At 48.4% G+C, this 15679-nt stretch overlaps 1 protein-coding gene across 1 annotated transcript; it reads right to left on the bottom strand.

The window, feature by feature from the left end:
• Positions 1-86: 86 nt before the first annotated feature.
• Positions 87-10175, bottom strand: LRRC23 (leucine rich repeat containing 23). Its single transcript, XM_082206134.1, has 8 exons — positions 10065-10175; positions 7581-7715; positions 6125-6237; positions 5689-5942; positions 5442-5572; positions 4543-4679; positions 3497-3764; positions 87-402 (listed from the first exon to the last, which is right to left on the bottom strand). Exons 2-8 carry the CDS (start codon positions 7704-7706, stop codon positions 361-363), a joined length of 1071 nt encoding a protein of 356 aa, XP_082062260.1. The 5' UTR covers positions 7707-7715; positions 10065-10175; the 3' UTR covers positions 87-360.
• Positions 10176-15679: the final 5504 nt, after the last annotated feature.

Raw genomic sequence — 15679 nt, 5'->3', positions numbered from 1 at the left:
GGGGGGGAGGAGGGATGGAGGGAGGGGCGGCGGCGCTGCAGGGATGGGATGCCAAAAACAACACACTCAGCCCGGTTCCATCAGACTTCTTTTCCTGCCCTCCTTTTTTTAATCCACAGTCACATGCATCACATCACATCCCATTCAAAGCGCAGAGACGCTCCTCTGTCTCTCGGCACCTTTCGGGTACTGCGCGCCAGGGAAGCCGCGCTCCTTGGGTCGGCGCTGCGCAGCGCAGGAAGGAGGCAGGCTTTGCAAGGCGGGCTCCTGCTTCTGCGCCACTCCGCGAAGCAGCTGGCAGCTGAGCTCCGGAAAAGCGGCTCCGGGCAAACGCCCTGTCTGGGGACTGGCACTCTCGTGTCATTCTGGCGCATCTTCCTCCTGAGCGAGGTCATCCGTTTCCTGGAAGAAATAGGGGAGGGGGCGGAGTGGATAGGAAGAAGAGAGGGAAATTGGGTTATTTCCGGATGGAGGGTCTTTCAGGTGGCAGGCGGCCTGATTTGGCATACACGACACCCGCGAGACGCACAAGGAGAGGTGGGCTGGTCCCACCCGCTTCTTGAGAGCCCAGATACTAAGATCAGAAGAAGTGCGTAATCCACAGAGAGGGTCTTCTGTGCCGACTCTGTTGAAATGGATGGGAAATGCGCAGCGGCCAGCAATTCTGAGGCGGCTGGTGCAAAACTTATCACTGGATGATTATGCACTACTAGAGCATCAGGTCTAACAACCTTAGCGCAAAATTTCTCCTTTCCCTCCAACTGCCTTCTGCTTTCATCTCTTTTATTAGCGGTCAGCTACTCACAGAATTGTAGAGTTGGAAAGGGCCACGAGGGTCATCAAAACCAGCCCCCTGCAATGCAGAAATCTTCCGGCCAGTGTGGGACTCAAAGCCATATTCCCGGCATTAAGAGTCTTATGCCCTACCAACTGACAGATAGGTAGCCGTGTTGGTCTGCCATAGTCAAAATAAAAAAAATTCCTTCTGAAGAAGTGTGCATGCACACGAAAGCTCATACCAAGAACTAACTTAGTTGGTCTTTAAGGTGCTACTGGAAGGAATTTTTTTATTTCTACCAACTGAGCTAGCCTTATGCTTGTCTGTCTGTCTGTCTGTCTGTCTGTCTGTTTTTATAGCATCTAGAAAATATTAGAAGCTTTATAACTAATAAATGGTGGTGATCAATTTTCTATATATATATATATATATTCTCTTCTGTAGGTATGGTTTTATTCATTTTCGGATTAGCCATAGGATCACACAACTAAAAGCACAGAATGCTGACATATACAGCTTGCTTCCAGGTGGGAGCTGCAAAGAGTAGGGGCGAAACTAAGCTTTATTTCACCCAGGTCAAATACACCCCCCCCACACACACATGCATTTGCCTACACACACACACACGGGCTGGGAGCCTCAATGGCGCCCCTCTGGGGGTTTCACCTGGGGTGAAAAATCTGGTTGCCCCCCCCCAATAGCTACAGCACAGCAAAGGGTTTGCAAATGGACCACTGGCAGGAGTTATTATTTTTAATTTATTGGATTTTATCCAGAAAGGACAGATCCAGATTAAATTGGGGGAGGGGGGAAATGGGCTGGTATTTCAACACCAATTATGTTGTGCGGATGCTGCAAACACTGGCATGCATGAGGAGCACCAGTCCTGCCATAAAGCACCCATCTGGAAGCATTCCTTAGAAAGAAGGAAACCAGCTGCTTGAATTCCTGCTTCAAAAGTCTCCCCACCCATGCCCGCCAACAGACACTGTTGCTCCCAGCCTGTGCTGGTTCAGTGTCCTGTTCTGGCAGGCAGCCTGTTATCTTGTCTGTGACAGGCACCATGGTCACATGGTGTGGGATTATTGAAAGCAGTGTTTCTTTTTAAAAACAAAAACAAAACATAACCGCCTTTTAGCTAACATAAAAACCCCACACCCTCCTTCGAACCTGGCTTCCCTAATTACCGTATTTTTCGCTCTATAAGATGCACCAGACCACAAGACGCACCTAATTTTTGGAGGAGGAAAACAAGAAAAAAATATATTCTGAATCTCAGAAGCCAGAACAACAAGAGGGATTGCTGCGCAGCAAAAGCAGCAATCCCTCTTGCTGTTCTGGCTTCTGGGATAGCTGCGCAGCCTGCATTCGCTCCATAAGACACACACACATTTCCCCTTACTTTTTAGGAGGGAAAAAGTGAGTCTTACAGAGCAAAAAATACGGTATTTTATTTGAATTTTCAAATGGATTGAGATTTCATGACTTTGAATGTGTTACTTATATTGCACATATTTCTGGGAAACACTCACCCCCCCACTGAGATCTTCATATGTCCTTGGGGGGTGCCCCCCGGGTGAGAAATGTGGATGTGAAAAAATTGCTTCATTCATTCTCATTCGCTTGGAGTCCTGACACACGAAGAGTTAAGAACAGCTGCCGAACAAGGCTAGCATGCTAGCGGTGGACACCCAGGCCTATGAGAGGCTAAACACAGACTCACAGCATCTTTACTTTCCATGTTATGCTTTCATCCTCCTAATAATGTTCACTTGCCACCTGAAACATCTCAAGATATTTTGCCCAGAAGATCGGCCTATGGCACTCTTTTTCCAACAGTGACCAGCCAGATGTCTCTGGGAGCTCAACAACCAGGCCAGAAAGCCTATGACTTGTGGTTTGTGCCAAGCACTTTGAATGGGTGTGGGTGTCAACGGCTGCCATTATCTGCACCTTTCCCAGCTCTGAGATATCCATCTGGAGATGCGAGGACCACAGCGGTGTGCAGTATTCTAACGGTGGCCACGCCATAGACTTGAAAAATGGCCTTAAGACTTCTTGTTTCATTTTCAACCCCTTTCCCCAGTATAATGTGCTGCTCCAGGTCAACTTTTAACAAAGCAACTAGCATGCATGCGATTGGATCCCGCCCAGAGAGAGCGACAACGCAGGGAGTGATCTAAGGCTAAAAGTGACCAGATTCCTGATTTCAGGCTTTTCTCTTCTTAAGTGGGGATCCACACTATTCGCACCACCCCTGCCCCTGTGCTCAAATTATGGGGAGAAACAAATACAGTGGTACCTCTGGATATGAACGGGATCCGTTCCGGAGCCCCGTTTGCATCCAGAAGCAAATGTAACTAGCGATGGCACGTCTGCGCGCGACACGTTTCGCCTCGTCTGCGCTTACGTGTGACGTCATTTTGAGCGTCTGCGCAAGTAGCAAAAACCCAGAAGTAATGTGCTCCATTACTTCTGGGTTGCCGCGGAGCGCAACTTGAACGCGCTCAACCCAAAGCGCATTCAACCTGAGGTATGACTGTAAATTAAATCCACACACTCCTTTCCACCGCCTCCTCCATCATAGCCAAATTTTATCACTTTAAAAAATGGCAGGGAAAGAGGCTGTGCCACAAAAGGGCAGAGAGTATGGTTCTCCATGGCTCCTGACAATTTGAGCCTTCGCTGCCGCTCCTGCCACCCCCCTTTGTGTCTCACTTCCAGCTCCAGCTCCTTCTCTCTCTCCTTCTCTCTCTCTAGTTCCAGCTCTTCTTCCCGGCGCCTCTGCCGTAGCTCCTCAGCATCCGTCCGTTCGTCCTCTTCAAAGAAATCCTTATCAAGGCGCTCAAGGCGTGGAAGCACCACCAGCACTTCCACCCGGTAGTCCCCCTCCTCCGCGCAAGGGTTGTCTAGCAAGACCAGGGCTCGTAACATGGGCAGCACCAGCAGCTTTGACACTTCCTGGAGCTGCACAATCGCATTCCCCCTGCAGGAGAACGAAGAAGTTAGCAGGTGCGGGAACTTCCACCTCCTCCTACTGAAAATGTTTCCTCTGTTTGGCTCTCTGATGCCAGAGTTTTCCCTTAACAGCCAGTGCCACAGTTAAGTACCTTCTATGCACAAGGCAGTCTTCCTGTGCTGTGCATGGGTAAAGGGACCCCTGACCGTTAGGTCCAGTCGCAAACGACTCTGGGGTTGCGGCGCTCATCTTGCTTTCCTGGCCGAGGGAGCCGGCGTACAGCTTCCAGGTCATGTGGCCAGCATGACTAAGCTGCTTCTGGCGAACCAGAGCAGTGCACGGAAATGCCATTTACCTTCCCGCCAGAGTGGTACCTATTTATCTACTTGCACTTGACGTGCTTTCAAACTACTAGGTTGGCAGGAGCTGGGACCGAGCAATGAGAGCTCACCCCGTCGCGGGGATTCGAACCGCCAACCTTCTGATTGGCAAGCCCTAGGCTCAGTGGTTTAGACCACAGTGCCACCCGCGTCCCTTGTGCTCTAGAAATGGCACCAGAGTGAGCCGAGAATGGCAGGAGCCTTTGAAGCATGGATAGGCCACTGTATGGCCAGTGGGACCATATAACACTGCTCTGGTGGGCCACAGGTTAACCACCCCTGATTTACAACGAATACTTCAAGGAGCTAAGAACCAGTCTCAAATGTAGACTTAGCTCAGATACCACTCGCTGCCTCCTGTGCCATTTCCCCTCTTATTTCTAAGAGGCCCTGGTGGAAATTCTGTGCTACGGGAAACAACTCACCGTAGGTTGAGATACTGGAGAGATTTCAAGCTTGCTGAGAAGCCATCCAGGGTTTCAATCTGATTGTCGCGCAGATGCAAAGTTGTGAGCTGCCCCAGGTCCTCTAGGCCCTCTATTACGGTAATGGCATTCTGGGCCTAGGGGGAAAGATGTTGCAATGTAAGAGAAAGACGACATAGTAAAAGGCAAAGGACCCCTGGACAGTTAAGTCCAGTCAAAGGCGACTATGGGGTTGCGGTGCTCATCTCGCTTTCAGGACGAGGGAGCCTGCGTTTGACCACAGACAGCTTTCTGGGTCATGTGGCCAGCATGACTAAACCGCTTCTGGCACAATGAAACACTGTGACGGAAACCAGAGCGCAGGGAAACACTGTTTACCTTCCTGCCGCAATGGTGCCTATTCATTTACTTGTGCTGGTGTGCTTTTGAGCTGCTAGGTTGGCAGGAGCTGGGACAGAGCAACGGGAGCTCACCCCGTTGCGGGGATTAAACTGCCGACCTTCTGATCGGCAAGCCCAAGAGGCTCAGTGGTTTCCAGGCATAGGCAAACTTGGCCTTCCAGATGTTTTGAGACTACAATTCCCATCTTCCCTGATTGCTGGTCCTGTTAGCTAGGGATGGTGAGAGTTGTAGTCCCAAAACATCTGGAGGGCTGAGTTTGCCCATGCCTGGTTTAGACCACAGCGCCACCCACATCCTCAGACATAGTATTGATCCAGAGTACATCCATATACCCAGCAAGGGTAAGCGGACCTTATAACTAGTAACTGCATGCATACAATTAACAGGCCACATGAAGCCTGAGTAGTCCTGAGGTTGGTGATACTGAAAGCACATCTGTTTGCTCAGGCATTTGGGGTTTGTAGTTAACTAAGCCGTCACCAGTAAAGTTCTATTACCAGGTACAGAGTTTTCAGCTTGGGCAGGCAGAATCCAGCTGTAGACTTTAGGCCGTTTCCCCGCAATTCGATTGTCTGCAGATTTGACAGCTTTTCTGGGTCCAGTCCTGTTATTGTCTCGATCTCATTACCTGGGTGACGGAAGAATTAGACTGTGATGAAAGGGATTCTTTCCCCCCAGGAGATCACAGAGGATGAGTTTTGTCGTTGAGGGCTAGAGGGACTCTCTTGAGCGTTGCACACCTACTTTTCAGGTTGAGACTGACTAGCCGTGGGTGTCCAATGCCATTGCTGTCCTTGATGTGGTTGCTGGCAAAGCTGGCGTGCTGCAGGTAGATCAGCTCATCCAGGCCGGCGCTAGTTAGCCGATTGCCATCCACCTTCAGCCACAGCAGATGCGTGAGTCCTGACAGTGGGGACAAGTCTCGGAGCAGGTTTTCGGACAGGTCTACATAACGCAAGTGGATGAAGCCTTGAATGAGGTTGATGTCTGTCAGTTCCCTACCGCAGGATGAGGGCAGAAAGCAATGTTATTTACCAGTGCTAGCTTAGCAGGGCGTTTGTCCCAAACTGCTCAATTTCCCCAGGAAGCTTGGACAAGGAAATTATCCCGTTTCTGGGCAGCTGCACCCGTTGGACGGGAGGAGAAATGGGGGGCAGGTTAGTCATGCCTGTGCACTCACTTTTCTTTGGCCTCTAATTTCACAAATGCATGAGCGAGGCCATTGCCAGTTTTGCATAACATCGAAAGGCCTTCCTTCATGTGCTCTTCGGTGAGAGGGTTTGAGACTTGGTGCTGGGAGAGAAGGAAGCACAAGAAGGAAAAAGAGACATCAGATAAAATTAAAGTTGTCAAGCGGCAAAGATTTCTGCTGAATCTTTAAATTTGCCTCTGAATCAGGAGATCAGGCAATGGCGACCTATCCCTCAACCCCACAAATCTTACACACACTGTGCCTTCTCACCTGTGTTACACCTGGAATTCCGTTCACTACAGAAGGCAGGTTAGGGGGCCACATCAAAAGACTGGAATGGGGTCAGAGGTGATCAAAGACATTGCCGCTCTGCCCCCCCCCCAGTTTAGTGGCAAAACTACCATATTTTTGCCCTATAAGACGCACCAGACCACAAAACGCACCTAGTTTTTGGAGGAGGAAAACAAGAAAAAAATATTCTGAATCTCAGAAGCCAGAACAGCAAGAGGGATCGCTGCGCAGTGAAAGCAGCATCCCTCTTACTGTTCTGGCTTCTGGGATAGCCGCGCAGCCTGCATTCGCTCCATAAGACGCACACACATTTCCCCTTACTTTTTAGGAGGGGAAAAGTGAGTCTTACAGAGCAAAAAATACGGTAAATGGCAGCTGCAATCTGAGTTGCAGTCTGGCAGCCTTAGATAAAATCAGGGTGCACGGTCCTTTACAGAGATGACCATGGGGCACCCAGAAAGTATGAAAGAATGCAGCTACGTTACGTAAGAGCATGAACCATTTCCGAAATATAATAACCAACGAACCTCTTGCGTATGTACTTTAAGTATGTATACAAACTCAATGAGAGGTGTGTGCCTGCTTTTGGTGAATAATCTCATTTATACAAGGCCTAATTTGAGGCAAACAGACTCCCATCTCCTCATCAGAATTTCCTCTTGCTCTCATTTCGAAAAGATATCTATTCACATTCTGCAAATAAAAAAAAATTACTATTTTGATGCTATACTATGCTACACTATGCTGAAATGTTCCTTTGATTAGCCTTGAATCTTCCGGCCAAGGCAGCAGACAAGAAACAGACCCATCTTGAGTATTTGCCTTTCTCCACCACGGAAGTCAACAGGGAAGAAATTTCTTCTGCCCAGTCTAGGGCTGGTGGAATGCTGTGCCATGGATGGGGGTAAATGTGCTGCGTTTGTCTGCCGCTCAGATATCACCCAGGACTCCATCCTGTTCTGCTGGCAATACCTTCTTTTAACACCCATGGACCAATCAAGGTTTCCTCCAAATCCTATCACTCCTCAGCCATCAGAACTCACGTACAGGATTTCACCCTTCGTCCACTGACATGAAAGAGCCTAACTTTGGTTGAACTCTGTCCTGCATTTCTGAACATAAAAACAAAACAAAAAAGCCACCAATCTGTTACCTCTTCCTCCTCCTCCTCTGGCGCTTCCTTCTCCTCCTCCCCTTCCCCCTCGTCTCCACCTTTCTCTTCAGCATCATCCTTCTGATCTTCGACTTCATCTTCATCATCTGGCTCCTCATCTGACATTTTCAAGGGCTGGTACAACAAAACAGACTAAATGTGGTTTTTCAGCCACTGGCTAGAGAGAGAGAGAGAGTCCCCTCATTCCCACGGAACACTAGTCTAGACTGTGGACTCCCGGTGAAAGAAATACCCATTCATCTCAACCCAGATCCATGCATCCCACCAGCATCTCATCCCATCCTTGGTAGTGGTAGGAAGCACATTTTAGGAAAAGCAGGGGTTGTCAATGTTTTGGGGCCAGTGCTCCCATTTGCAAACCACTTGTGGGCACCACACACAAACACCACAGCCAAGCACACACTGCGACCAATCCTATCAGCTATGGCAGAAAGCGTGTTTCAAGTCTAATTTCAGCAGCATAGGTGAGGCCTCAGCAGAAACATGTTTGTCCATGAGTTTGTTGCCGGCATCCATCTGTCTTGAGAGACAGTGGAGTGAGCCTCTGGGGGTAAAGTCAAACTAAAGTGACCTCCTTGGGGCACAAGCCTGAGCAGTGGGAATGGAGGTCCTGGGCTGCCCAGACAACTGTGGGAATGTTCTGGGGTGCAGGAGAGGATATATTGACTAATTATATCCTTATCCAACTTGTGCTAACAAGTTCCCAAAACATCAGCAGAGTTTATAGACATTCCCCTTTAAGTTCGCAACGGTAACGTGTGCACAGGTTCGCTAGAACCTCTATAATAATTTCTCTGGTAATTTCCCCTTTGTTCCCTCTTAAAATACAAGACACAACACAGTCTTTATAAAAGTATAAAAGAGTTTACTCACGTTCTGTTCACAATATGATCCCAGAAGGCAGACAGCTTAAAAAGGTTACATACATTCAGAATCTATCTTATAGCAAGATAGTCCTTTCCTCCTCTCTTGGCTGGGAGCCAAGAGAGCATCTTTAGATGCTTCCTCATCGAAGGAAAATGGCAGAGAGAGAGAGAGATGGCTGCCTGCCCTGTGCTTTTATCATTTACCTGCACAGGTGAGGCCACACCCACCTCTGGTCACATGCGGAGGAAGTCCATCCCCAGGAAGTTTACCTGCTTGCTGGACAGACATCCCTCCCCATGTTCTAACATGTACACTCTAGGAATGTTGTCATTGACTGCTCCTGTGTTTACATCCCACAACAACAAGACCCTCTTCTTAGCTGATGGGGTCCAAAAGAAAGCAGAGTAATATGTCTGGCACCAGCTTGGCTCCAGGAGTTGCCGGAAGGAGGCATACAAGGTGCCATCTAACTGTCTTAGGGACTCCAGATTTGTGCAGGGATTACTCCTGAAACTTTTTTTCTTTCTCCTGAAGATATCCCACAAAGCAGTGGAGTTGTAGGACCAGAGTTTCCCTTCTCCTAGGTGGGCTACCATCCCTGGTGGACGAGCCCCATCTGCCCCTCACTTTCCTATACAGTACATACAGAAACCGCCTTCTTGACCTTTGAACCCATTCTTGGTCTTGTCCACTCAGTTCACCGGATCCTGTCATCACATGCAGGGGAGGTCCCCAACTCACCAAGGGTTTGAAACGCATTGGCTGCCCTCACCTGGTTTGGCTGACCTGTCAAAGCCGTTCCCGGGGTGTGACCAATGTCACATGCTGACAGCGTCTAGCAGCCACAGGTGAGAGCTGAGTGCAGGGTGGGGACCAAAGGTGGACAAACAACCCCAGAAGGAGCACAACGTGTCCCCCAGCAGAGGTACTATCCCACCCCTAATACCCCATACACCCCTGGGTACCACACAGGTAACCCCGCTGTATTTCAATTGGTCCTTGATTAAGGTTCTGGCCACCTGAGGTCTCTCTTTACCCTTACTAATGCCATCTGTCCTGGATCCCCTAACTGGCCTGGTCACAATGACAGGACGCCTCAGAAATGTATCTATCAGAGGAAGGTTGCCCAACAATTTTGGGAAAAACTAAAAAAAATAATGTGTGTGGCAAGCTATATATCAGAGGGCAACAAGGATTGTGAAAATGATGGAACCCGTATCTCTCTCTCTCTCTCTCTCTCTCTCTCTCTCTCTCTCTCCCCCCCCCCCCTTTCTGGAGCCAGGAGCAAAAGTCTAAAATGCAGAGCAAAAAGCAGCAACGACCAAGCGCAATGATGCGATCCTGCCATGTTTTAAACAGCGCTAAGGCAAAGAGTTGTGGGCTGAGGAGCTCACCCTTAAAAGGGGAAGAAATTTCACAGATGTAACTTGTCACAGTGCTGAGAGAATCGGCGCCTGCTCAACTTCCCCCCCTTCGCTATTGCCCTCCTGAGCAAATGACGACCCTCGGAGCCTGCGATCCCCAAACCAGCCAAGCCACAGTCCCCTCGGCCCCAAGGAACTCTCCCCATCCATGCAAAGACCCTTCCCTGCTAACCCTTCTTCTCCCTTTGCGTGGGGAGGATCCAGGATGGGGAAGAAAGAAGAGCAACGACAGCTACCCACGCTTAAGCTCCGAGCTGCTGCTGCTGCTGGAGTTTGGGCCGGGGCGAGGTGTTTCCGTTGCTACGGGCCCGGGACGCCGTTGCCAGAAGCCTCCGCTCCCCGGGCAACCGCGACCTGTTTGACGGGTGGCCCTTGTCGCCCAGTGCGGAGGAGTCGGGGCTGGAACGAGGCAGGCGCGGGCGCTGATTGGCCGAGGGAGCGGCATGATTTGCATGAAGAGGCGCGGGGGAGGGAGGGGGCGGGAAACCTCACCTCTTGTTGTTGCAGTTACAGATAGGTAGCCCTGTTGGTCCGCCATAGTCAAAATAAAAAAATTCCTTCCTGTAGCACCTTAAAGACCAACTAAGTTAGTTCTTGGTATGAGCTTTCGTGTGCATGCACACTGTGTATCTGAAGAAGTGTGCATGCACACGAAAGCTCATACCAAGAACTAACTTAGTTGGTCTTTAAGGTGCTACTGGAAGGAATTTTTTTATTTTGACTCTTGTTGTTGCTTAGTCTCTTAGTCATGTCTGCCTCTTCGTGACCCCCTGGACCAGAGCACGCCAGGCCCTCCTGTCTTCCCCTGCCTCCCGCAGTTTGGTCAAACTCATGCTGGTAGCTTTGAGAACACTGTCCCACCATCTCGTCCTCTGTCGTCCCCTTCTCCTTGTGCCCTCCATCTTTCCCAACTTCAGCTTCAGGGTCTTTTCCAGGGAGTCTTCTCATCTCATGAGGTGGCCAAAGTATTGGAGCCTCAGCTTCAGGATCTGTCCTTCCAGTGAGCACTCAGGGCTGATTTCCTTCAGAATGGAGAGGTTTGATCTTCTTGCAGTCCATGGGACTCTCAAGAGTCTCCTCCAGCACCACAATTCAAAAGCATCAATTCTTTGGCGATCAGCCTTCTTTATGGTCCAGCTCTCACTTCCATACATCACTACTGGGAAAACCATGGCTTTAACTATACGGACCTTTGTTGGCAAGGTGATGTCTCTGCTTTTGAAGATAAGATGCTGTCTAGGTTTGTCATTGCTTTTCTCCCAAGAAGCAGGCGTCTTTTAATTTCGTGGCTGCTGTACAATACAATAAATAAATAAATATCCCATTGGGAAATGCTCAACTCAGACTCTCTTCCTCTGTGAACTCTGCCCTAGCTTCAGCTGAGTGTGTGTGCCGGCTGCCAGCATGGTGCTAGCTGGACTTAAGTCCAAGGCCTCATGTCCCTTATCTGTGTAGCAACGTAATCTGTCAATCTGTGGCTGTCAATATATTTTATTTTATTTTTTAAAAGCATAGCTTTAGCTTTCTGGGAGGAATTCAACATTGCGTCATTCTGACCATGCTGGTCAATGCAAGCACTTATGCTTGCCAGATAGAAGACGCCCCTTCTCCTCCCCTTCTGTGCTGTTCTGGGGGTTCTTTTGACCCGCCCTCCAAGAGCTAATATGGGGGGTTGCACAGGGGGGAGGAGAGGGGAGAAAGCCCCATTACACTGGCGGGACCCGTTGCACTGGGTCCCACTGGCACAACTGTTTAGTTGAATCCAGGCCTATATCAAGGGCAGGATTGATTGAATTAAACTATCCCCCAACTTATTACATTACTGGTGGGCTGAAGAGAGATACATTGGCTCTTCTGGCTTGGGAAGTAGTGATCCCCAACAGCATTGCTAAGTCGGTTTCCCCTGTGCTACCACTGGAAAGCTTCTGAATTATTTGAACTAGACCTTGTCTTATATTTGTGATTTAATGGTGCAGATAGAGGAACAGGTTGAATGCATCCAGCCATCATAATTTTGGGTGAATAATTTTGGGCGGTTCCCTCACTGCGAGAAGCAAAGCTACAGGGAACCAAGCAGAGGGCCTTCTCGGTAGTGGCGCCCGCCCTGTGGAACGCCCTCCCATCAGATGTCAAAGCGATAAATAACTACCTGACATTTAGAAGACATCTTAAGGCAGCCCTGTTCAGGGAAGTTTTTAATCTGTGATATTTTACTGTATTTTTTGTTTCTATGGAAGCCGCCCAGAGTGGCTGGGGAAACCCAGCCAGATGGGCGGGGTACAAATAAATTATTATTATTATTGTTATTATAATATTCGTTCTATGAGAGCTATGCACTAATATTTTATCTTTAATGTTCCTGGGATTTACAGGTGTGTATTTTATTACCTTGGTGCAAGCAGAGTTGTACTTTTGTCATCCCAAAGTTGATCCCACTTTCATGAATTACTTGCAATAATTTGCAACAGTGTATATATGTGTGTTTTATAATTTATTTGAGCATTTGAAATAATGAGATGTGAATAAATCTTTGCATTGTTTTCTTTTTTTCTTTTGTGTTCAGGGTTACCTTTGTTTTAAATGTTTTGATTTACTGTTGCCTGCTATTATCCATTTCATTCTTTGTTTGTTAGCTAACTTGATTTTTTTTCAGGATGAACAATTCTAATTCACTACATTGAAATGATGACAGGTGGCAAAGGAAGTGCTGGTGAAATTGACATAATTATTTTACGTCCCTAGAATTGACCGGAGGAGACTCTTGAGAGTCCCATGGACTGCAAGAAGATCAAACCTCTCCATTCTGAAGGAAATCACTGAGTGCTCACTGGAAGGGCAGATCCTGAAGCTGAGGCTCCAAGACTTTGGCCACCTCATGAGAAGAGAAGACTCCCTGGAAAAGAAACTGATGTTGGGAAAGATGGAGGGCACAAGGAGAAGGGGACGACAGAGGACAAGATGGTGGGACAGTGTTCTCGAAGCTACCAGCATGAGTTTGACCCAACTGCGGGAGGCAGTGGAAGACAGGAGTGCCTGGCGTGCTCTGGTCCAGGGGGTCACCAAGAGTCGGACACAACTAAACGACAACAGAATTGACCACGTGAGGGAGCTCTAAGACAGGCTATCAACAATTTTTGGGTGGCCAAAATGACAAAGCACTTCCTCCCCCACCAAATTTTGCTCTGCATTCTCTGTTGCTTTAACAGATCCAGCAGCAACGCCATTATATTATTTGCCTTTTTATATAAAGCAAAATAGCAAAGAAACTGCTGGTCTGGGAGATATGGTTTATGGGTTAACTTTGCACTGCGGGGAGAATCACACCCTGACTATGTTCAGAGTGACTTGGGTTACCACTTCTGTGGTCATGTCCACAGAATGGAAGACGACAGGACCCCCAAAGATGTGCTTTACAGAGAGCTGGCTTTAGGTACCAGGCACGATGGCAGACCAACTATGCGCTACAAAGATGTCTGCAAATGTGACATGAAGGCAGGCAACCTGGGAACATGTCTCTCCCATATCGGTCTCTACAGCTACAGCAGGTGCTATCACTCTCCGCTGGATTTGACTGTATCCCCAATGGCACTTGTCCGTTGTCCCTTGAGACAGATGCCAGCAGGTTTTCCTTTGCCAGGGGAGGCTGAGTTATGGAGGTAGAGAGAGGACTCTGGCAGGCAGGACAGAGCCTTGTGGGTCTCTGTAAGGCTGCTTTCTTCAACCTGGCACTTTCCAATGGTTGCTGGACTCCAGCTCCCATCAGCCTCAGCCAATGGTCCGAGATGATGGGAGTTGTAGTCCAAAATTATCTGGTGGCCACCAGCTTAGGAAATTCTGCTTAAGAGGTGCACGGTCAATAGCAAAAAGCACAATAACCCTGAAGTGCACCAGTTTGTCAGGCTCCAGTACCAGTTACCTACCTTAATCAAGTTTTACAGTGGGCTGCTGAAATGATGGAGCCAACGGCAACCTTATGAATGAGAAAAGGGTATAGCAGGAACCCTTTCCCAAGGTAGTCTGCTGAGCAATCACGCTAGGAAACTTAAGTGAAAGGAGAAGGCTCAGCCAGGCAACCCACATCTTGAAATGTTTTTTTGTTTTGAAAATACCAAGCATACAATTTAAGACTGCAAGCTCCTAAGGGGCAAAGGCATGCCTTGTTTGCTTATGAAATTCTGCATCAATATCTGTTGGCATCCATCTGCCTCAAGTGACAATGGAGTGCGCCTTTGGGGGGTGAGATCAAACTGCTGAATCACAGTGCCTGCTGTGGCTGCAGAGGCTGTCAACTCCTAACTGCTGCCTCCTATGTTGTTTTTGCTATGTTAGCAGCACTGAAGTGACCTCCCTGGGACACATGCCTGGGCAGTGTGAATGGAGACCCTGGGCTGCCCAGACTTCAAGACCCCCCTCTCGGCCTCGCTGATGGGGTCCAAAGGAAAGCAGAGCAATATGTCTGGCACAAGCTTGGCTCCAGGAACTGCTGGAAGGAGGCGTACAAGGCACCATCCAGCTGTGTTAGGGACTCCACTCAAGATTTGCGTAGGGTTTACTCCTGAGCCTTTTCTTCTGTGGAAGATGTCCTGAAAGACAGTGGGCATGGACTTTTCTTCTGGAAGCCTGACCACAAGGCAGTGGAAGTTTAGGATCAGTTTCCTTCAATAGTGCTGCACAGATTATGTGGTTACATCTCGGTAAGGGCTAAGGGAGACAGTGTATAGAAGTGATGCCACCCTCCCCATCTGTAGGTATATATAGCAAATGTAAATTAAATTATCGTGTAGTATGTGAACAGCAGTCCAGCAACCATATTTTTTATCCACCTGGTTCAGACAAAGAAAACGACCCTGCAATTTAGTGGTGAAATATAGCTTCAGCATCCAGCGAACATTTTTGTGTGATCAATGTTATATTTTCCTCTGCGAAAAGCTCAATTTTTTTGATAATTGCGTTGACCAAGAGTAAACGATTCTTCCCAATTATAACAATCATTCCTCCGTGGTGCATAAAATCCAGCCCCCCTTTTTTTGCAAGCGATGCCCCCTAAACCACCTGCCTTGACAGATGTGGAATTTAAGATGGCCTGCTTCTAACCAGAAATCACTCCCATTTCACGGAGTTTTAATGAGAAATTAACTTCTAAAATGTAGTTTATATGGCTTCAGGCATGCCAAGGATACCGATTCATTAAAACCAGTGTTATCAATCTTGCCTTAACACACACACACCCCGTCCACCCTGCCCCTCATTCATTTCAGCTAAAATGTGTTTGCCTTCATTTTTCTATACTGCATTCTCTGGCTTATGCAGCATTCAGCTCTGCTCACCTCTGAAAGGCATGGACTTAGGGATAGACTTGACCCAAGCTGCACATGGCAGCTTGCTTTGAAATAATGAAAGCCAAAGTTTTCCTTCCCTGTATTTGTGGTGGGGAGTGGAGCGGCTGGCAAAAGCTCCCCAGCCAATAAACAGCACTCTTAATTCTTGCCCCCTCCCATACATTTTCACTCCTAGCTTCAGACACTGTGAAAATGAGACTAATGCCTCTCAAAATATTATGTGAAAATCTTGAGGCCTGGGCAAGTTCCCCACCACGTTCTCTTCCATATGACTCAAAGTGAGCCTGCCTGGCAGAGGATCAGAAGCAGCTCATAACCCACCAACAAATCACGAAAATCAGTGCTAAAGGGAAACACAGGGTAACTTGACAGTGAAGCAAAATGGTCTCTGGCCCAGTATACCTGAAGGAGCGTCTCCACCCCCATCGTTCAGCCCAGACACTGAGCT

Source organism: Podarcis vaucheri (genome assembly GCF_965113315.1).
Source record: "Podarcis vaucheri genome assembly, chromosome: 17".
Classification (NCBI taxonomy): domain Eukaryota; kingdom Metazoa; phylum Chordata; class Lepidosauria; order Squamata; family Lacertidae; genus Podarcis; species Podarcis vaucheri.
Note: the sequence above shows the minus strand (reverse complement) of the source record. Positions and strands in the feature narration are given on the sequence as shown.

Excerpts from the sequence above, each read along its gene's own strand:
- LRRC23 (XM_082206134.1), bottom strand. The coding sequence starts at position 7,706 with ATGTCAGATGAGGAGCCAGATGATGAAGATGAAGTCGAAGATCAGAAG. Across the intron at positions 6,238-7,580 it reads CAGAGGAGGAGGAGGAAGAG|CACCAAGTCTCAAACCCTCT; the intron begins GTAACAGATTGG and ends CTTCTCTCCCAG. Across the intron at positions 3,765-4,542 it reads CTCCAGTATCTCAACCTACG|GGGGAATGCGATTGTGCAGC; the intron begins GTGAGTTGTTTC and ends GTTCTCCTGCAG.